Raw genomic sequence first — 18327 nt, 5'->3', positions numbered from 1 at the left:
ATTTTTTTTCACGCAATGGCAAGAAATCGAGATTTTAAGAAATAGAATTGGAGACGTTTAAACCGGTAGGCAAACGTGTGGATTTATTTTTTTTTTAAATGTTTCCAGCCAAGAATTGTAAATACCAAGTATTGCATTAAAAAAGTTGCTCCTTATTCCCTTCCTGCCCCGTCATCCTCAAGCTTAGGAACAGTGTACCCAGAGACACGCCGGGTGGTCAGATCCATGGGCCCAGGACTGCAGGTGAAACGCCTCGAGACCCATGGGGGGCGGCGCCGGCCAGCGCCACGGAGATCGCCGGCCCCTCAGGGCGGGAAAGAACGTGAACTTCGGGGACAAACACCGCTGGGGCACGGACCACAGCAGTGCAACCAGCCCCTGCACTTATGAGAGTGCTGATACTGACAGCAACGGGATGGTCGTAAACCAACTGGTTCCGGGACGACCCACACTTGTCCTAAAACGCTGGGGAGCCCCACTTCCAGCTTCCCCCGAAGCAGGGAGGAAAGGGCTAATTAAGGCTCATCTCTCTCTCTGTATTCGGCAGGGAACCCAGACACAGAAGCCTCCCGGCACCGCTCACGGTCTCCCGCGCTCTGATACCACCGCAAGCCCCCTCCTGACACGCCACGCGGCGACCCAGCCAGCGGGAAAAGCGGGCAGCAGCTGAGGTGAGGGCAGAGGCAGCAGCTTCAGGCGCCCCAGTGCGCAAGCGCGCGCGCCTAATGCGCAGGCGCCGCCTAGAAGTGACTTCTCCAAAAAGTGTCTTAGTTCTCGGTCACCTGAGCTCGGGGGTGACTCGACTGCGGTAGGCTTCGCAGCTACCCGCCCTCCGCGGGTCCTGCCTGGTGACCCCTCCCTCTTCTCCTGCCCATCGCTCCACCACCCCAAACCCTCCAAGGGCCTGTCCTTTCCGTTCTGCCTTTTCCCAGTCGCGGGTCGGACCGGGCCGAGCCGGGCAGCCTGGGCGCGGTCTCCGACCATGGCGTCTCTCTTCAAGAAGAAAACCGTGGATGGTGAGTTCAGGCCGGGCCGAAGGGGCCCAGCTCGGCGTTTCCCTGGCGTGTTTTGGGGGCTTCCGGCCACGATTCTTTCTGCTGTCCCTAGGGGCGGGGCTGGATCAAGTGGCCCCACAGGTGACCGCCCTCGTGCGTCACTTCTCTGCTTCCTCATCTCTTCTGACTCGCCACACCTCAACCTCACCTGGGCAGTCTGGCTTCTCTCTGATAACACGACACACACCACCTTCACCACCCCCACCCCCGCCCGGTTTTTCCTTTAGCGAGGTGTTGAGCATTTTAAGGAGACAGGATTCAGCTGGCCTTAACTGTTAGACTGTGATTTGGTCAGTTCCTTGTTGGTTTGATCTGTTGGTTTGTTGCTTCTTCAGTTTGTAGCTGTACTATTTACAGACGTATGAACAGGAAACCTGTACTGAGCTGGAGGATGGTGTAACAGGCTCCAGTTCCAAAATGAACCTGGGTCTGGGTCGTTTGGCCCTAAGAATATCCCATCAAAGAGATGTGAAACAAATGCTTTACTGGCTCCAGTAAAAATATAAAAGGAACCTAAGGAATGTGCCTTAGGTTTAGTTTCCATAATGAATTTTTCCTTCCCTTTGCTTGTCTTTTACTGTCTAAAGTAAGAGATGTGATATGTATTATCTGCATAGAAGTTTCCATTTTAAGATACTCGCATTGTTTTGGACATTTAGCTCCACGTCATCTTAAGAGGAAAAAAGTGAATGTATAGAAATATACAAAGTGGTGTTTATTAGCAATTACTGTAATGTATATTTATATAACACTGATTAGTTACTCTTGATATTTTCATTGACTGCCACCAGGAATCAAATTCATTCAAGCTATTTAAAAATCGTGTTTCCTATTACATGTTGAGTCTAGGTTGCTGCTGGTTCAACTAAAGAATCACTTCTTTGTAAGGGTCTAACTCTGCCACAAAAGGAGCAGTGGTAGCTAGACAGTGATTGGTACAAACAGGGTGCTGGTCCAGACCTGGGGTAACTCCTTCTTTCCTTTGTATTGACTGTTCCAGTGCCAACAACATTATTTTGGTGAGGATAACAAAGACATCATTTTTACTTTGCCACTCTACCCATCACTTCAACACATAATGTCATTTTAGCCCTCATTTAGCACACAGCATAATACATTTTTGCTTAACCTGAGTGGGTAAAAAAAAATTTTTTTTTCTTCAATTTATGGACTTTTTAGTAACTAAGAAGTACCATTTACAGTACCTGGAACACATTCCAAGTAGGTATAGGATGTAGTACAATTATGAAGGATGGATTTTATTTGAGAATGCTGTCTAATCTTTAATGGGGTACTTTCCACCGCCCCCCCCCACACACACACACTGTTTCAGCACCAATATTGTGGTTTCCAGTTATTGTATAGTACTTCAGGGGAGAAAAGGTTTTTTGTTTCAGTTTTATACAGTGAGAATTGACTAAGCAGAGGAAAGGAGTTATACCTTTGTTACTGTGATGTTACCAATTATATTTTTAAAAAACATTTTAATGTTAAAGGCCAAACAGCTTTAATTGCCTAATACCTGTCAAATATTTTCAAAGACAAAAATATCAGTTCTGTATTCTCATTTCTGTGCTTCTTGGTGCTTTTGGCAGCCTAGTGACTATTGTGCTTGAAGTATATAGAGCAGAATAAAAAAAACACAGTGAGGAAGTGCAGTGAGGGTATTTAACTGTATACTCATTTGCAGTTGGGTTAATTCATCCAAGAAATAATGTTTTTTGCTAAAGAGACTTATTTGTGAAAATAAAGTCTTAAGGACTTTAGCCAGGAGCTATACTACTGATTTAAAGATTTATGTGAAATTCTGAATGCAAATTTCCCCACCATGCACATTTACTATAACTACTGCTACTACTTACTATAACTGCATACTTGTTTTTTTTTTACATTATCACATCAATTCAAATCACTTAATGACTTTTTAATTATATATTTGTACTTTCATTACTTTGATATAGAGCTTTGTTGATATGTTTACTCCTTGTTTTATTAAAAAGGTGTTTTGTTTTGTTTAAAAGGTGACAGCATTCTTCTTAGCAGTAATGAGGCTATATATTATAAAATGTAATGTATTTTTATGCATTTCTCCCAGATCCTTGGACTCGTTGATTATTGATCATAAGATCTTTTGCTGTATGCTGCCTTTTTATCTGTTTCAGCAGTAATGAAATTCTGATATATAAGGGAAATATGTAACTGCATATAGATCTGGAGAATAATTGAATCTTTTTGTCTCTTTGGATTGGCTGGAAGAGTTGCATACTATATCATTAAAGACTACTGCACTTGTAAATTAAAAAGGGAGACAACATTACAGCACTTATTACTATTCAGAGTTATGTTTAATTCATTTTTGACACAAAGATGAACAAGTCTCTGTAGTGTATACTTTGTTACAGAAATTAATGAGAATTGTACCTCAGTGCTATAGAAGAGAAAGATTCCTTTGAACTTGAAATTACAATTGAGTATTTGGTTTTCCTTTCACTGATTTTTAAGGTATATACATAGGGTAATGTGTGTACAGTGTTTTCCCTCCTATGTGGACTAATAGTGACCTATTTATTGAAACTAATTATGAACCTGTAAATCAGGATGCATTGAAGATTTGTCATAAATGGACAACTAAGTGTGTCTTTTAAAAAGTGAAATTCTTTAAGCCATATGTGTGTGTGAGTGTGGTGTGCATAATTTTTGTCTGTTACCTTCAATAAAGACAAATTTGAGGTCCTACTCTAAGCCAGCATTGTGTTGGCATTTCGTATAGAGCATCTTATTTAATTCTCCCAAAACTTTTAAGTATTATTATTATTCTCACTTTATAGGTGAGGAAATTGAGATACAAAAGACTAAGTAATTTGCCCATGGTCACACAACTTAGTGGCAAAACCAGGACCTCATCCCTTGAGTATTCTCATTGGTATTTTCTTATTAGAGATCCTATGGCACGATTTAATTTTGCTGTTCTTGCTAGTGTATGGAATTCTCAGCTTTTAGTAGGCACCATGTAATGATAACCTTTTGTCTGGGAATCAGTCTCTTTTTCTCTTGGAATTACTGGTAGAACTCTATTTTTAACAGTGTTAGAACTAGAAACAACCTCCTTTTGCTGACTCTCCTTTGAGCCAGCATTTCTGAGGAAGTATTTTCCAATCTCTTTCTGCTCTACACGTACACTTCTTGAAGGAGTAGTGTTGTCTTCTATCTCCACCCCTGTATTTCTCAGACACTCCCCCCCCTCCCGCCCGTTCTATAGCAGTTTGCTTTACATCTTAAGTGATAAGATCTTGCTAAGATCATCAATGACTCCTAGACTGCCAAATGACCATTTTTTAGTAATCATCTCTTGGGTCTACGTTTTGCATTTCTTTATTGAATAATTTCTTTATTGAATAATTTCTTTATTGAAATTCTCTTTTGGCTTCCATGAAACTCTTAATATATTTTTTTTTTTTTAATTTTTTTTTCAACGTTTATTTATTTTTGGGACAGAGAGAGACAGAGCATGAACGGGGGAGGGGCAGAGAGAGAGGGAGACACAGAATCGGAAACAGGATCCAGGCTCCGAGCCATCAGCCCAGAGTCCGACGCGGGGCTCGAACTCATGGACCGCAAGATCGTGACCTGGCTGAAGTCGGACACTTAACCGACTGAGCCACCCAGGCGCCCCTCTTAATATTTTCCCCAAATTCCTCTGACCACTGTTTTTTCTTTTTTTTCTTACACATTTTTCTTTTCTTTTTTTTCCTTCTTCCTCCCTCCTTCTCTTCTTTCCTTTCTTCATTTTTTTTTTTTTTTTTAAACTTGGTCCTTAAATGTTAGTGTTCTTGTTGGTTCTATCTTGGGCTACCACTATGCTAATTGTACACTCTCTCCCTGCATGATATTATCCAAACTCCTATTATTTTAGTTATTACCTAAGTGCTGATGGATCACAAATTTGAATCTCTAGTTATATTTTTCTAAGTTTTAGACCAACGACTTACTGAGTATCTCCACCTAGATGTCTCAAAGTACCTGAAATTAAAGGGACTCCAAACAATTCATCACCATCTCCTTGAAGTCAGTTCCTTTCCTGAGTCTCCTCCTCCAGTGTTGCCAGGTCCTGATTTTGCCTCCTACCTTTACTAAGTTTTGCTCCTTTTGCCTCTTAAATATTTGACACACATGATTTTTCACTGTGTGCCTGCAACTTCTGCTCTAATTCAGATCCCATTTACCTTGTACTTTATTACATCACCTTTCTGCTTTTCTTCTCTATAACTTCATAGCTCTTTAATTGTTTATCTACAGAGTTGCCTTGTGATTTGATCCACCTGAAATCCGAATCAGACTATGCTACTCCCCAGTGTGAACTCCTTTTTTATATCACTGGTACCAACAGGATCAGTGAGAGCTCTTTGATAAGGCATATATGGTCCTCCTTGATTTGGCCCTTGTCTTTCTTGTCATAACTCTGAACATTTTACTGTCCAGCAGTATTGTTCTTATATTTGTCAGAACATACCATAAATACTCTTTCTCACTCTGACCTATTTTTGCTTATGATGTCCTTATGCATAGGATCCTCTTTTTCCTTTCTCTGGCTAACCTGCACTGTCTTGGGTGTTTTTCTTCCCCGAGAACTTTTCTCTGATGCCATCTCAGACTACGTTAAGTACCTCACTCCTGTATTCTCATTTTTTTAATCTCTGCTTCCTGACCTGCATTCATTGGAACTAGAGTAGATCCTTATGTCCTTCCAAAGTTGGATTATGCTTTTTCTGAGTTTTTCCTACTTTCCATATATGCAAGGTAGCAGAGGCTTCAGAATACATGGAAGTGTCTCTGTAGCAGATTAAATTTAGAGACACATTTTCAAAATAACAGTATTTACTAACCAAAAGTAGTGTTTCCAAAATCCAGAGCTTACTATAGTCTACATCCATTTACCATTGTCACCACCTACAAGGTCAGACGTAATTGAGGAACCCTACTGACAGAAGAGGAGGAAGCTTCTTGGTTTTTACCTTATTGGGATTGTATCCATGTACGCTAATAGTCCAGAGTTCAGAATCTGTGACATTCTGACTAACTTGGGATGAATCTCCTGTCAAAAGGTAGGTTGTGATGCCACATTTGTGATATCTTAAGAGAAAGTAAAACCCACCATCTATATAAACTGAATTCTATCCAGAACTTTTCTGCTTTCTACCGAATAAGGTAGATCCTTCTGGTGCTGTCTACAATACCTAGATCTTTCCTAGTATGCTGTGTGTTCCCTTAGTGCTTGTTGTTCTGGATATTTAAAAACTCAAATTTTACTTTCTGTTTGGCCCCTATGTTCTTGGCACAACAAAGAAAAATAACTGAACATGGGATTCAGGAGCACAGTACTCTCTTCTGAGCATTTTTCTCAGTAAATGTTCTCCATACTTGTAGTATGGTTATTTCTGTAGGAACATGTCTTCCTCTTGTATTTCTCCATCCCTAGCATGACCCCAAAGACTAGTATTTCTTTTCATGCTACTGTTTTCTACCTTCCAAGTCCATTAAGTCTGTAAAACTTCCCTTTCATAGGAGCTTTCCTATGAGGCAAGGTCATTCCCTCACTTGCCTAAAGCAAGAAAATGCTCTTTCACAATTTTCTGAACTGAAGCTGTTATTGATAATGGTACCGAAGCCTGTGTCTTTGAGGACCAATTGAGACCTAAAGATCTACTGACACATAGCCCATCTGAAAACCTTCCTTCAGCCCTTGAAAACCACTGATATTTTACTAATAATAAATTAATATGAATGAATTTCTTAGGGCTGAGTGAGTTGAGAGTTTACTGGGGGCGGGGGGTGGGGAAGCATTCCTTTTATGCTACCATAGGGCTAGACTCTCCTGTTTTCTCTTTAAGTTTATTTGTTCATTTATAGAGAGAGAGCATGAGTAGGAGAGGGGGGCAGAGAGAGAGAGAGAGAGAGAGAGAGAGAGAGAGAATCCCAAGTGGGCTGTCAACCAGATGCAGGGCTCAATCCCAGGAACCTTGAAATCATGACCTGACCCAAAATCAAGAGTTGATCATCCAACTGACTGAACCACCCAGGTACCCCTCCTATTTTCTCTTTAGTATTCCAACTCTTCCTTCCAAGAAAAACCTGCTGAGAGTTTCAACTTCAACCTAGTTTTTAAATAGATCCTTGGCTCTCTGGACCAAATGTAGAAGAAATCTGTTAGCACAATCCTCCACAGTCCTTTCTCTTTCCCATAGTTGTTTTCTGTTTTATTTTTTGTTCTTATTTTTTCTTTACTATGTATCAAAACTGGTTAATTAAACTGATACCATTCCTCCCTGATTTTTTTGGTTTACCATTTCCAAAGCCTAAGAAACAGATTTGCTTGCATGTCGAATTCTGATTCCTCCCTACCCAGTCCCTCATTGTCATTTTCCTTCTGCCTCCCAGTAAATTTGGTTCCCAGAGCCAGCATTTCCAGGAACTGACCTTTAACATTTCTTTCTTATCCCTTAACTTTTGAGTTTGTAGCATTTTTGCAGTTATTTTCTCCTCATCAACCCAAGAAGGTGGTACATCCCTGCATAGCCAGGACTACTTTCCTCTTTATTGTTGGGTGCGCTCCACCACACCTCCTTTACACTGGTGGTTCTTCTGTTCAGTCATGATCAGGATGTATCTAATGCCCATTACCCTGCTATACCAGGGCCGCAGGCCCATCACCACTTCACTCACAGCTGCTGCAGAGATGGTAGATGAGATCTAAAGTGGACGTGCCCTCTCGTCTCAGCTCTGAATCTCCAGAGCAAGTTAGTAAAAATGGTAAAGCAGGATGTGGGAACATTTTGTGCTCCTATTTCAATCCATGTGATGGCTAAATTTAGGACGACTGATAGGCAATAAAATTGCTTAGATCAAAACTATTTTTTTTCTTTAAAGAAATACATTTAAAGCAGAAAATATGGTATATTATATTAAGATTTTGTTATGACTTTATAGTAAATATGACCTTGTAGTAAAGCACAAATCCTGTATACAGTAGGGAGGATGCTGTCCAGTAGACCAACTTGAATCCCACTGAATGGAAAACATCTGCATGTTGTGCCTCGGGGCTCCTAGGGCAATAATTCTCAACTACCCTGTAAACTTGAGATAGGCTCCCTTCTTCTCCCCAGAAGAAGGGCACTTTAAACATGTTTAAAATATAATTCACAAATTAATGAATGCCTGTATTTAAAGTTTTGTTTTTTTTGTTTTTTTTTTTTGTTTTTTTTTTTTTTTGCTTTAATCCTGAAATGTATAAATTGTATATAAATAAGCAGGATCTGGAAGGACAGTCGTAATTCAAGTTGGGGCCTGGACTCAAATCCCAGTAGAGAATTCTAGTAAACTAGGCTGGACTACATTATGGAGACCCCTTTTGTTTTGTTTTTATTTTCGACTTTTTTTTTTGTAAGCAGATACACCTTATTGACTCAGAACCGAGAAGAGCCGAATGACCTTTTCTGTCTGTATCTTGAGTCCAGAATTTAAGTCTGTGATCATTCTAGTGCATACATGTATATTTCATTCAGTAAAAAGAGCCTGAAAGGCTTGAGATAAGCTTTTAATACCTACAGTGGAATTGACTTGGGTGGCCTTCTCTAAGTGTTGTGCTGGGTATGGGTGGGTAAAAAGGGTGATGGGTGGGGTGGCTCCAGACCCTTTTTATCTCTCAGAACATACTACAAAGAGAACATACTGTAGTCACAGCCATGTAGCATTGCCATTCTAACAATGTGGAAGTTTTTATTACTACCTGTTAAGAAGTGCTTCACAACAACCCCACAAGGCAGATGAAGTGCTGGAATCTAAAAACTGGGACTGTTTGTTTGTTTTTGCCTGGAGAAGGAAGCACACTATGGACAGGAGTCCAGCGCTGCTCCATCTCCTAGATGTCAGCAACACCCAGTACATGTTTCTATTATTGTCTTGACTCAGAATGAAAAGAGGCAGTAGGAAATTGTAAGGGAAATATCTGGTTATGTCAGTGCTCTATTTTTCCACAGTACAAAGAGATCTATCATAGTTTGGTAAAAGATCTATCATAGTTTTGTTATTGTTAAATTATCAACCATCTTTCTTGGTAACAAATAGAGTTTATTATACATCTTAAAGGAATGTGTTAACTATGCCTATGAGGCACATTCTTTTACATTTCAAATATCTTTGTACTCCCTTAGGTCACTGCTAACTATACTATATTGGGACAGTAGTTGGCATAAAGTGCAGTCAGGATACAAATAAAAAAATAAAATACTTGTGTTCCTTGCTCTGAAAGAGCTTGGGAGGAAATTAGACCTACCAGAAAATAAATAGAATGGGAAATAAACTTGGCCTAAAAAAACATTATAAGTTTCTCAGAACCATATTCAAATTATTCCTTCTGAATTATCTAGAAGACCAAATCATTAAATGTGGGTTTAGGATAGGAGTTTTTTTTTTTTTTTTTCTTTCTTTTTTTTTTTTCTTCTTCTTTTTTTTTTTTCTAAAAGGTAAAGGATGTTTTATAGGATATGCCTATCATCTCATATGAAGAAAATGTTTTACTATCTTTTTCTCATGATAATATGGTTTAAAGTGTTATGACTATATTTTAGTATGCAACATTAGATGTTCTCAGTTTATAGCTTAGAACTGTTTAAATATTAATAGGTGTATTAACTATGATATGAGGCTATGGAATATGCAGTAGTTAATTTTCTTTATTTTTCTTTCTCTAATATACAGTGACAGTTATGGTACACATAGATACATAAAATTGAAGTAAAACTGTTTTGATTAAGTTATATGTTTTGGTAAAATTTCCTGTCATAATAATGTGTTTTGCCAACAGAGATAGCTATATCTATTTTCTACTCTGTGGTTCTCTGATACCAATGGGGGGTCTCCAAAAAGTTGATCAGTCTTAACACTCACTGGAGTTAGCACAGAGCCCACTGGTTCAAGGCTCAGTCCTACAAGACTGTCCTCATTTTAGATGCCAGTCACAAGTCCCAGGTTGCCACCAATACTTCTGACTAACCAGCTACAAATTCTAGAGTCCTCATAACTCTTTCCACAGTGTGATAATTTGCTAGAACAAGTCGTAGAACTCAGAAAAGTGCTTTACCTAGGAACAGCCAAATGGAAACAAAGTTTTGGGGACTGTAAGTGGCACAAGATCTTCCCTGCCCTTTTTTGGGGCATGCTGCCCTCCCAGCATATCAGTGTGTTCACCAACCCAGCAGCTCTCCTAATCTCTTTGTTCAAGAGTTTTTTATAACCTAGTCTTCAGCCCCACTCCCTTCTCCTGAGGTCAGAGGGCTGGGGCTGAACTTCTCATTCTCTAATCAAGTATTTGGTCTTTCTGGTGACCAGCCCCCTCCAGGAGCTATCTAGGGGTCCCCTTTCTTGAGTTAAAAGATATTGCTATCACTAAGGAAGCTCACTAAGGGTTTTAGGAGCTCTGTGCCAGGAACTCCAGACAAAGATCAAATATATGCTTTTTATTATATCATCCTAATAATGAAAAAGTATATATTGATAGAATTCTAGATCTTCTCCATCAAGGCTTTCAGCAATTGCTTTGCATCTGTGTCAGTTATCCGGCCACAATTTAATTTGTCAATATGGTGGCTTCTCTTTCATCTCTGTACTCTTGTGGCTTTAGAAGACTCTCATCACTATCTCAGTATTACCATTTCATTTTATATTAGTTGAGTTTAGGGACTTTTCAGTACACAAAGATGTTACACTCCAAAAGTTTATTTGTAATTTCATAGTTTTAAATTTAGAACATATTTTCTGTTGAAACAGTAGGGTAAGTGGTGAATGTTTTTAAACCAATTTGTTGGCTTTGGCAAGATAGGGTGCTAAGTTCAAAAGAAGAAAATTAGGAATATTTGAGTGTTGGGGATGAAAAGGCTCATGATCGCTTTTAAAGATAGGGAAAATAAGAGCTTTGCCACTTAGTGTCTGTCTGCACATGTCAGAGGAAAGATACTGTGTGCTGTGGACTGAATTGTATGCCCACAAAATTCATGTTTTTTTTGTTTTTTTTTTTAAGTTTATTCATTTTGAGAGGGAGAGAGAGAACACATGTGAGCTAGTAAGCTGGGGAAGGGTGGGGGGGAGGGTGGGGAGACAGAAAGAAAAAGTGCAAGTAGGGGAGGGGCAGAGAAAGAAGGAGAGAGAGAATTCTAAGCAGGCTTCAAGCAGCACAGCATGGACTTGGGGCTTGATCCCATGAGCCATGAGATCATGACCTGAGCTGAAATCAAGAGTTGGATGCTTAACTGACTGAGCCACCCAGGCACCCCTGCAAAATTCGTGCTAAGTCCTAACCCCTAATGTGACTGTATTTGGAGATAGGGTTGTAAAGAGGTAATTGAGGTTAAAAGGTTATGAAGATGTGGCCCTAATTCAGGATGAGGGTGACCTTATAAGAAGAGAAAGAGGTACCAGGGATGGGCACACACAGAGAAAAGGCCATATGAGAACACAGCAAAGAAGGCAGACATCTGCAGGCTAAAGAGAGAGACCTCAGGAAAAGTCACACCTGCCAGTACCTTGACCTTGGACTTTCAGCTTCCAGAACTGTGAGAAAATTAGTTTTCTGTTTTTTAAGCTACCCAGTCTGTGGTATTTGTTATAGTAGCCGTAGGAAACTAATAAATTGTGTTATTTTAGAACAGAATCCCAACCAGTGCTCCATGGAACATTAACATCTAGGAAATGTTAATAGAGATTCTTAAAAGGAATTCTTGACTTAACAAATGTAGGAAATAATCTATAATATGTTCTCCACTTAAGAATTGACTGCATATTCATATACTAAATAGTCTTAGAGGCCTTGGAGCAAAGAAACCTATTCAACTATTAGGGGCAGAGGGGCAGAGAGACGGGGAGAGAGAATCTCAAGCAAGCTGCACGCTATCAGCACAGAGCCTGATGTGAGGCTCAGCTCACAAACCATGAGACCATGACCTGAGCTGAGATCAAGAGCGGGCACTTAACCAACTGAGCCACCCAGGTGACTGTAGTTATTTTTATTATGAGTAAAGTTATACATTATACACAGAAATGTATAAGTTTGGTGTTCCATCAGTAAAAGGATAACGAGTGTTGGCTCTGTCGTTTTATTTGAGGTGAAATTCATATAACGTTAACCATTGTAAAGTGAACAGCAGTTCAGTGGCATTAGTACTTTCACAATGGTGTGTAACCACCATCTCTAGTTCTAAAACATTTCGTCACCTCACACTAAAATCCTGTACATGATAAGCAGTCACTCTGCATTCTCTCTCCCCAACTCCTGGCAAATACCAGTCTGCTTTCTGTCTTTGTGATTTGTCTATTCTTTTTTCTTTTTTAAAATTTTTTTTAACGTTTATTCATTTTTGAGACACAGAGACAGAGCATGAGCAGGGGAGGGGCAGAAAGAGAGGGAGACACAGAATCCAAAGCAGGCTCCAGGCTCTGAGCTGACAGCACAGAACCCGACACAGGGCTTGAACCCGGGAGCTGTGAGATCATGACCTGAAATGAAGTCGGACACTTAACCGACTGAGCCACCCAAGCGCCCCTATGATCAATCTATTCTGATATCTCATCTGAGTATAATCATAAAATGTTACCATTTGTATCTGGCATCTTTCACTTAGTATAATATATTAATGGTTTATTCATGTTGTAGTATGTATTAGGACTTCATTTCTTATTATACTCCAGCTCTCATACCTAGAAGTGGAGTTGGTAAGATCATATGGTAATTTTATGTTTAACTTTTTAAGGAACCACCAAATTTTTATCCACAGTGGCTGAAACAATTTACATTCTTACTACCAATATATAAGGGTACCAGTCTTCACATTCTCATTAACACTTGTTATTTTCCTTTTTTGTTTTTGATTATAGCCATTCTGGTAGATGTGAAATGTCTCTCATTTCCCTTATGACTAATGATGTTGAGCATCTTCTTTTTGTGTTTATTGTCCATTTCTGTATCTCCTTTGTATAAGTATCTATTCAGGTCCTTCACCCATTTTTAATTAGATTGTCTTGTTTTTGAGTTTTAAGAGTTATTTATATATTCTGGATACTAGACTCTTGACATATGTGTGTGTGTGTGTGTGTGTGTGTGTAGTCTTGTTTTGGGATTTTAAGTTATTTATATATTCTGAATACTAGACTCTCTATATATTAATAATGTGTGTATGTGTGTATATATATACATATATATATATGTACATATATATATATGTATATATAGTTTGTATATATTTTTTCCTTTTCTGTGGGATGTCTTTCCTTTGGTGCACAGCCTTTAATTTTAACAAAGTCCAATTTATCTTTTTTTTTCTTTTGTTGTTCATGCTTTTAGTGTCATATCTAAGAATCTATTGCTAAGTCCTAGATCATGCAGATTTACTCCTATGTATTCTTCTAAGAATTATGTAATTTCAGTTCTTACATTTGGGTCGTTAATCTTTTTTTAGTTAATTTTCATATACATTGTGAGGTAGGGGCCCAATTTCATTCTTTTTCATGTAGACATCCTATTGTCCCAATGCCATTTGATAAAGAGACTATTCTTTCTGTTACCATTGTTTTTAAATCTACTTCTTGACTAGAAAGGTACTCTAGTGAAGTGATTAAGATTACTGATTCAGGAGACAGAACACTTGGATCCAAATCTGGCATTACTGCATACTGTCTTGTGACCTTGGGCAAGTTATTGAAACTTCCCAACTCTCAGTTTTCTTTAAATGTAAAATAAGGGGCCCCTAGGTGGCTCGGTCATTTAAGAGCCCGCGCGACTTCTGCTCAGGTCATGATCTCTCGGGTTTGTGAGTTGGAGCCCCGCGTTGGGCTGTGTGCTAACAGCTTGGAGCCTAGAGCCTGCTTTGGATGCTGTGTCTCCCTCTCTCTCCTCTGTCTGCCCCTCCCCCACTCACACTCTTTCTCTGTCTCTCAAAAATGAATAAATGTTAAAAAAAATTTAAAATAATAGAAAAATCAACTCCATAGCATTATTGTCGATATTATATTGCATAATATATGTACAACACTTCGCAAGGTTCCTGGTAATGAAAGATCAGTTTTGGCAAGAATTACCATCAATATCTGTGATCTTTGAAGAAATTACTATTTAGTAACAGCTAACCCAAATTATAGTCCCTTGGACCTAGACTAGCCTTTAATTCTTCAAAAGATGGGACCTGATGGATCCAAATGAATAAATTAGAAAAACTTCAAGATTGAGTGGAACTTTAATAGTATATCAGGACATTGTGTGTTATTTACTTCTTAACAGTTATCCTTATTTTATGAATAAGCAACCTGAGGTTTAGAATATTAACTAACTTTCCCAAGATACCATCATATAATGATCAGGTGGCAGAGGGAGGATTCAAATCCAGGTCTGCCTCATTGGAAGGTCCACTATTTCTGTTATGATGATATGATGACTTAGTGACCTGTCTTCCTTCCTGGAATTTCATATAATACTGGGTAAGAAGAGATGAAGAATGTGTTTGTGACATATTTATGTGCTATATAAAACATTGTATAGTATCAGTTCTCTAAGGGAATCTTTTATTGTGATGTATATACACTTTTGGATACTATAGCATATCTGCAGTTATCTTTTGTAGTTCTTTAATTAATATTTATAATTCAAGTTTTAATATATTTGACTTTATATATATATATGTACTATATTGAATAAAAAAATTAACATCTAGTAAAACATGGTTTCTTTTTTTTTTTTTAATAAAGTCTCCAAGTCTGATATTTTAAATGGTATTGAAGAAAATTACATTTAAGTTTCTTTTGTGATTCTCCTAGATGTAATAAAGGAACAGAATCGAGAATTACGAGGTACGCAGAGGGCTATAATCAGAGATCGAGCAGCTTTAGAGAAACAAGAAAAACAGCTGGTAAGTAGAACATTAAATTTCAGCTTAACTTTTCAAACAAATTTGGAAATTAGTGTTAGAATAATTAGCTAACTAAGAAAAAGACACATGGCAGGTGGTAAGTGATTTACTAAGAAATGGCATTTTATGTCTTCCTGAATTTTCTGCTTACCTTTGTTTATTGTGTCATTCTGCTGACTTTTATCAGGATTCTGTGTATTCTGCTGATTATAAAATCAAATTATTCTTCAGTTTGTAGAAGTTATGAATGCCCAGGAGGAAATATTTCTCAAAACACAGCTACTTTATTGTCAGTTAATAACAAAGATTAAATGGTCCTGAATAACAAAAAGTTACAGGAAATAATTATGTTAACTCAGAGATATCTTACTTGATGTTTTAGTGATCATTATGTCTGTGATAATGAATGTCCTTTTTTTTAAATAGACTGCCTTGCTTGTCTTTAAATATTTTTATGTTATGTTTTTATATGTTGCTTTAAATCTTTTAAACAAACAGCATGATTGAGGTATTATTGACATGCAGTAAACTCCATTATTTAAAGCATATAATTTGATACATTTCAGCATATATATATATATATATATATATATATATATATGATGAAACCTTTACTACAATCAAGATAATAATGAACATCCCCACCATCCTGAAAAGTTTCCTTATTCCCTTCGCAATTACTTTTACCTATGCATCCCTCCCTGACACCCTCCTTTGCAGTAAATACTGATCTGTCACTGTAGGTTAGTTTACATTTTCTAGACTTTATATAAATGAAATCATATAATATGAATACTTTAAATTTTTTTTTTTTTTAACATTTATTCATCTTTGAGAGACAGAGCACAGTGGGGGAGGGGCAGAGAGAAAGGGAGACAGAATCTGAAGCAGGCTCCACGCCCTGAGCTGGCAGCACAGAGCCCGATGGCAGGGCTCGGACCCACAAACCGTGAGATCATGACCTGAGCCGAAGTTGGATGCTTAACCAACTGAGTCACCCAGGCGCCCCTATGAATACCTTTTTTAAATGTGGCTTCCTTCAGTCATAATTATTTTGAGATTAATCAATGTTATATAATCAGTATTAATTTTTTAATTGATGAATATTACTTTATTGTATGGGTGTTTTCATAGTTTATCTGTTCAGCAGCCAGTGGATATTTGGGTTATTTCCAGGTTTGGGCTATTTTGAATGAAGTTGCTGTTAAGATACAATTGGAGTCTTTGTGTGAACATATATTTTCGTTTCTCTTGGGTATATCCCTAGGATTGGGATTGCTAGATTATGGGGTAAATGTATATTTAACTGTGTAAGAAACTACTAGACAGTTTTTCAAATCAGCTGTAATGTTTTCTGTTCCCACCAGCTAGATGTGAAAGTAAAGTTGTTCCACAACCTGGCTAATAGTTGGAGTCAACAGTCTTTACATATTAGTCATTCTAGTGGTGTATAGTAGATGGTCATTTTAAGTTGCATTTCACTTATTGCTAATGACGTTCAGCATCTTTTCATGTGCCTGTTTGCCATTTACATATCTTTTTGCCAAAAGTGTCTACTGAAATATTTTACCCATTTTTTTCATCATGTTGTTTCCTTTTGTTTATTTGTAAGAGCTTTTTATATATTTCAAATATAAGTACTTTATTAAATATATATTTGGTAAATATCTTCTCCAGTTATTGGCCTTGCCTCTTTTATTTTCCGAATAGTGTCTTTTGTGGAACAGAAGATTTTTATTTTAATCAAGTGAAATTTCTTCTTCTATGACTAGTACTTTTAGTGTCCTAAGAAATCTTTCTCTAACCCAAAGTCGCTAATATTTTCCCTTCTGTTTTCTCCTAGAAGAATTATAGTTTTAGTTGTTACATTTAGGACACTGAACCATATGGAATTAAGTTTCACTGTGTTATCAGGTGAACATGGAGGTTCACTTCTGCATCTTTTGAGATGATGGTCATGCAGTTTTTCTTCTTTAGTCTGTTAACCTAGTGAACTGCATTTATTGATTTATTAAAGTTAAAATCAGGCTTTTGCTCCTGGGATAAGTTACATTGGTAATGACGTGTTTTTTTGAGATACTATTTTCAGTAAGCTGAAATTTGTTAAGAATACAGTAAAACCTTGGTTTGCGAGCACAGTTCATTCCAGAAACATGCTTGTAATCCAAAGCACTTGTATATCAAAGCAAATTGCCTCATAAGAAATAATGGAAACTCACACGATTTGTTCTACAACCCCAAAATATTAATATAAAAATGATTACAATATTGTAATACAATACAAAATAATAAGGAAAATACAAAATATAAAGGAAAATAAGCAAATTAGCCTGCACTTACCTTTGAAAACCTTTGTGGCTGGTATGTGAGAGACCAGAGAGAGGAGGGTTATTGTGTAGGACAACTTTCACTGTCACTAACAATCAATACTATCTATTGGCTCAATAGAATCTTTTTCTTTTCATGCAGCTTTACAAAGAACCTATCCAATGATACTTGCTTTTGCTTCCTTTTGAGGATTTCACGTTAAGTGTGACATTGCACTGTCGTTAAACAGATTTGTTGTTTGCACTGCCACAGCCTTATTCGGGTGGTGCTTTTCTGCAAAATTTTGCGCTATATCTCACATTTTACACATCTCCCTAATCTCATTTGAAGTGAGGGATTCCTCTGCCTTTTCCTCCTCCTTCACTGCAGACAAGATGCAGACATAGACTTCTTATAAAATCTTGCTGTTTCAGCCACTTGCATACCTTGTTTGTACTTCTCGATAATTTCCTTAACTTTCACCATAATCACCTCCTTCATCTTACCGCCTTTCTTTTCAACCTTTTCCTGTGTGGGGTACACTCACACAGATGTTGACTACAGTACAGTATTTATAAACTTTTGTCATATACTGTATTTAATGTAACTGACAATAAGGCAGCAGGGGAAAGGGTCTCTGTATGAAGGCAGCCTGACTTGGAATGAAGCAGAACATTCCTAAGCTTACTCTTGTTTGGAAAAGCAAAAAACCATCCATTGGTGCTTTGAAGTGACAAAAAAATACACTAGTGCCAGTTGTGGGCACCTTCCAACATTCTGAAAAATCACCAATTTCTGCCAAACATCTCGGTCTAAGATCGAGCATCTGAGCATGGGAGACGATCACTCACAATTCCACAGTGATATGGAGAGAGAGAGAGAGAAGAACCATTGGCTCAGTTGTGATCATGTGATGTTCAGCATCACATACTACTCGTATTGCAAGACATCGCTTGTTTATCAAGTTAAAAATTATTAGAAATGTTTGCTTGTCTTGCAGAGCACTCGCAGTCCAAGGT

At 38.0% G+C, this 18327-nt stretch overlaps 1 protein-coding gene across 1 annotated transcript in view; it reads left to right on the top strand.

Annotated features, from left to right (window-relative positions):
* Nucleotides 1–738: 738 nt before the first annotated feature.
* The window catches only part of CHMP2B (charged multivesicular body protein 2B), a 29731-nt gene continuing 12142 nt past the window's right edge, over nt 739–18327 (top strand). The window contains exons 1-2 of the mRNA XM_047876370.1: nt 739–1016; nt 14910–15001. Of these exons, the coding sequence (XP_047732326.1) occupies nt 983–1016; nt 14910–15001 (126 nt within the window). The 5' untranslated portion in view covers nt 739–982. The remainder of the gene's footprint in view (nt 1017–14909; nt 15002–18327) is intronic.

Source organism: Prionailurus viverrinus, chromosome C2 (genome assembly GCF_022837055.1).
Source record: "Prionailurus viverrinus isolate Anna chromosome C2, UM_Priviv_1.0, whole genome shotgun sequence".
NCBI classification, from domain to species: domain Eukaryota; kingdom Metazoa; phylum Chordata; class Mammalia; order Carnivora; family Felidae; genus Prionailurus; species Prionailurus viverrinus.
The sequence above is the reverse complement of the archived record's forward strand: the minus strand, read 5'-3'. Positions and strand labels throughout refer to the sequence as shown.